This window comes from Myotis lucifugus, unplaced genomic scaffold (assembly GCF_000147115.1).
Source record: "Myotis lucifugus unplaced genomic scaffold, Myoluc2.0 scaffold_234, whole genome shotgun sequence".
Classification (NCBI taxonomy): Eukaryota; Metazoa; Chordata; class Mammalia; order Chiroptera; family Vespertilionidae; genus Myotis; species Myotis lucifugus.
The window spans coordinates 1,891,458-1,895,772 of record NW_005871282.1 but is presented as its reverse complement, the minus strand read 5'-3'; the positions used below and the strand labels follow the sequence as shown (position 1 = coordinate 1,895,772).

Here is a 4,315-nt window from a genome sequence, read left to right as displayed (position 1 = left end):
CTGCTTTACGCGGGAAAACTTTCACATGAAATAGATGAAGTCTTTGCGTTTGTTTGTTGTCTTTAATATAAGGGGCATGTAATTTCAAATTGTTACTGAAAACTTAGGTTATGTTACATTTCAGTAACTGGAATTTAAGAGCATGATCCTTTATGCCAGTGGTTCTCAACCTTCCTAAGGCCGCGACCCTTTAATACACTTCCTCATGTGGTGGTGACCCCCAACCATAAAATTATTTTTGTTGCTACTTCATAACTGTAATGTTGCTACTGTTAGGAATCGTCATGTAAATATCTGATATGCAGGATGTATTTTCATTGTTACAAATTGAACATCATTAAAGCATAGTGATTAATCACAAAAACAATATGTAATTGTATATGTGTTTTCCGATGGTCTTAGGAGACCCCTGGGAAAGGGTCGTTCGACCCCCAAAGGGGTCACGACCCACAGGTTGAGAACCGCTGGTTTATGCTATGATAATAGCAGATAACGTTTAAGTTATGCTACTGGGTATGGTACCACGTGCGTTTCAGTGTTTCCTCATTGAACCCTCTCAGGAAGTCTGTAACGTGCACTGTTACTGTTCGCATTTTACATAAAATACACTCAGGCCCCGAGAGGCCGAATCACTTGCCCGAAGCCCCTCACTTAGAACTGGCTGTTCTGAGCGTCACACCAGCGGCCGGACTCCGAGCCTGAATCATTTACTGTATTAAACGCCGGCCGTGGCTTTAGGGTTTATGAACGTTTGTTCTCTTCCTCACTGTCTCTGATTCATGAAACCCAGTGCACACGACAGACAGTGCTTTGCTGGCTGAGAACGTCTGTCATTCGCTGCTACTTGGTGACGAATTGCAGATTTACCGTTTCTCAGTAGCTCCGTGACGTTGGCAAAAGCCTTGTTTTTCTAATAGAGTTTGTTATACGCTTCGAATAGTTAGCTCAGGTACTTCAAGGTGCATTTCCTGTGCACCTGTGACTCTGACCCCAGGGGAGGAAGCATTGCAGTTGGAGGAACTGCTTGAAGGTTCTGCCGAGCGCGGGCTGAGTGGCGAGGGTGGCGGTGCCCGCCTGACGCTGTCCGCCTTCTGTTCCCTGTGCAGGTTACTCGGTGGCGGTCGGCGATTTCAACGGGGACGGCATCGACGGTACGATGGGCTCGAACCGCGTTTCTTCCCTTTTTACACACGGGGGCGGGCGTTGAGCAAGTCCAGCCCCTGACGAGCTCTGACACCGTTTCAGGGACGGTCCCAGCGTGAGGGGGGGTTGGTGCATGGACAGGAGCTGCCCGTGTCCGACGTCCTCAAGCCACGGCTGAGACGATGGAGCCTTTGCTGGGGGCGGGGGGCTCAGTCTCCCCCCAGCACCCCCTTCCCCGCCCCCCAGTTACGGGCAGACCTCGTTTCTTGAACGTCTCCCATCTCCAACAATTCAGTTGTCCACCAAGTTGTTCACAGAAAAAAATGTCTCGGTTGTCGACCAAAACTCCAGTTTTCGACCCTACAGCGCTTTCCGGCTGGCACCTCAGCGGGACTGCAAGCCCCTGGCAGGCGACGGCCGAGGAGAGGGGGCCTCGCTGCTGGGATTGGCGCCCCTTTAAAACGAGAGGCCTCCACCGGGCCAGCCTTGCGAGGGTGTGACTGTGCTCACAGAACAGCAACCACGGGCAATTGAAGAGCTAGAAAACCTTGTTGGTTTGGACAAAAGAAAAGCAATTAGCCTGGGATAGCGTCCAGGAGGCAGGGACAGGAATAACTCCTTTAGGGCTGGCAGGCGGTGGGTCTGTGAATTTAAGAAAAGTGTTTGTTTATACATTAAACAGCACATCAGGCATGGACTGTATAGGAAAGGTTGACATAGGGAATCAGTGGGGTCTGGAACGGTTAACTTAATTTACATTATTTAATGGGGAAATGATTCAGTTTTCGAAGGAATCGCTGCTCAGACAGCCTCTGGGGTGAAGTTAGTTCCAGAGACCAGCTTCCACTGTTTCCCTGGCTCCACCCCCTTGCTCAGTAGGCAGTCCCCTCGGAGGGCGTGGCCTCTCCTTCCTTCAGGCGAATCGGGACCCTCCCCTCTGGGCTCTGGGCATGGTGGTCACCCACCCTCTGTCCACCCGTCACCCCTCAGGGCTCACCTGGGGGCCGCAGACTTGCCCTGAGTCCGATCCCGTTTCTGAGTAACTGCAACCTCTACCCCATTTCATTTGCTTTGCTGGTTTTCTTCCTTCTTATCTTTTTCTTAAATATATTATTGACTTCAGAGAGGAAGGGAGAGGAAGAGAGAGATAGAAACATTAATGATGAGAGAGAATCATGGATCGGCCGCCTCCTGCACGCCCCACACTGGGGATCGAGTCTGCAACCTGGGCCTGTGCCCTGACCTGGAGTCGAACCCTGACCTCCTGGTTCCTAGGTGGACGCTCAGCCCCTGAGCCAGCCGGCCAGTGCTTTTCTTCATTCTCGGGCCACTTTATCTCACTGCTCTTTCCCACCAGATCACACACATGCGCTTATTGGAGGGTCCTCCTGAGTCTCTGTTCTGTACGTGTTTGATTTAGTGGGTTGAAAACACACTGGTCACTGGTTATGGAGAACCGATTCTTTAAAAAATCTCTTACTTATCGTCCGTTGAAATAACAAAACCTACAGCTTTCTGACACGTCCCTTCCTCCATTCGTTTCCAATGTTGGTCTTAAAAATGAGTAATTGAGTTTTTTTCTTTTCAGACTTTGTCTCAGGAGTTCCAAGAGCAGCGAGGACTCTGGGAATGGTAGGAAAGTGAACAAATATTTTTTAAAAAAATCTCTGGGTTATCTTAACTTTTCCTGTGTCTCACACTCTTGTTTTCCCCGCACAGGTTTATATTTATGATGGGAAGAACATGTCCTCCTTACACAACTTCACTGGTGAGCAGGTACGCTTTTAAAACGCTTTTTCCACTTCACATCTTAATGTCAGCATTTCCTAACGTCTTACAATTTTTCTTGGCAAATCCTAATGGTTTAATATTCAATATGTAATAAATATTGGTTCAGTATTCAATAGTATGCAAAATGGGCTTTAGGTATTTTGTATTGTTTTAATCAAAGTAATTTGTTCAGGCAGACACTTTTGTAATTGCATGTTGTGCTAGTTTTTTTAAAAGGAAACGCAGAACCAGGTCACTCACACACAAAACCAGGAACATCCTTTTCTTTGCTGATGACGCTAACCTCTCCTCTAAGGGGCGCTCTTGCCTTTTAAATGTCCCAGGTGCGGGTTTACTCCATGAGGTGGTAACGACACGGGAAAAGTTCGTTATCTCTCGTAGGAACAACTGTCTGGTTTTCAGACCCCGGCTCAGGCCCACGTCCTGCTCAGCTGAGATGGTTGGGCCTCGCGAGAGGGTTGGTAGCAAGAGGGAGGGGACCCCGGTCCCCACAGCCTCTTCCCATTGGGGGACAGTCAGGGTTGCTGCTCAGAAGGGAGTGAATGGCCTGCCATTGGGGTGCCCGGGGGGTGTCCCTCTGTGCTGGGGCGGCTTCCTCACCTCAGACAGCTCCTCCTGTGTGCAGGCATGATCCTCCTGTGTGCAGGCATGATCCTCCTGTGTGCAGGCATGATCCTCCTGTGTGCGGACATGATCCTCCTGTGTGCAGGCATGATCCTCCTCGGCTCTTTGTGGGGAACCTCGGCTTCGAGTTAGGACATCAGGCAGACCGGGGCTCCCTTGCGCAGTGTTACTATTATTATTACTTTAAATAATTTTTTGATTTCAGAGAGGAAAGGAGAGGGGGAGAGAGAGAGAGAAACATCAATGATGAGAGAGAATCCTTGACCGGCTGCCTCCTGCACGCCCCACACTGGGGATGGAGCCCACAACCCGGGCGTGTGCCCTGACCTGGAACCCTGACCTCTGGGTTCATAGGTCGATGCTCAGCCACGGAGCCACGCCGGCCGGGCTGTCGCATTGCCCCAGGGTTTCCCCCTGTAAATCCCGATTCTCACGCACAGAAGCAGGGATGCTGGTGACTGCCCTCGGGCTGTGGCTGGAACCACACGAGCACATGTCAGCCTCAGGCCCAGGCCACAGCCTCAGGCAGCGCCACCCTTTCCATCCCTCAGGCCCAGCGCCCGGAGGAAGGCCCGGCGAAGTGTCCGTGACATTCCAGGCGGCACATCAGCATGTGCCCCCCACACATGCATGTCATTACGTGTGCTCTGACCTCGTACCTGGGTCTAGGCGTGTCTCTCATTTTCCCAGTTACACCGCGTCAGCCCACAACGGACAGTCAGCCCCCAACACAGTCAGCCCACAGCACAGTCAGCCC

General features: G+C 51.1%; 1 protein-coding gene across 1 annotated transcript in view; it reads left to right on the top strand.

Annotated features, from left to right (window-relative positions):
• ITGAV (integrin subunit alpha V) overlaps positions 1-4,315 on the top strand; it is a 49,429-nt gene that overhangs the window by 15,735 nt on the left and 29,379 nt on the right. Inside the window, exons 6-8 of the mRNA XM_023762120.1 lie at positions 1,099-1,151; positions 2,732-2,775; positions 2,863-2,919. Coding sequence (XP_023617888.1) covers positions 1,099-1,151; positions 2,732-2,775; positions 2,863-2,919 — 154 coding nt within the window. The remainder of the gene's footprint in view (positions 1-1,098; positions 1,152-2,731; positions 2,776-2,862; positions 2,920-4,315) is intronic.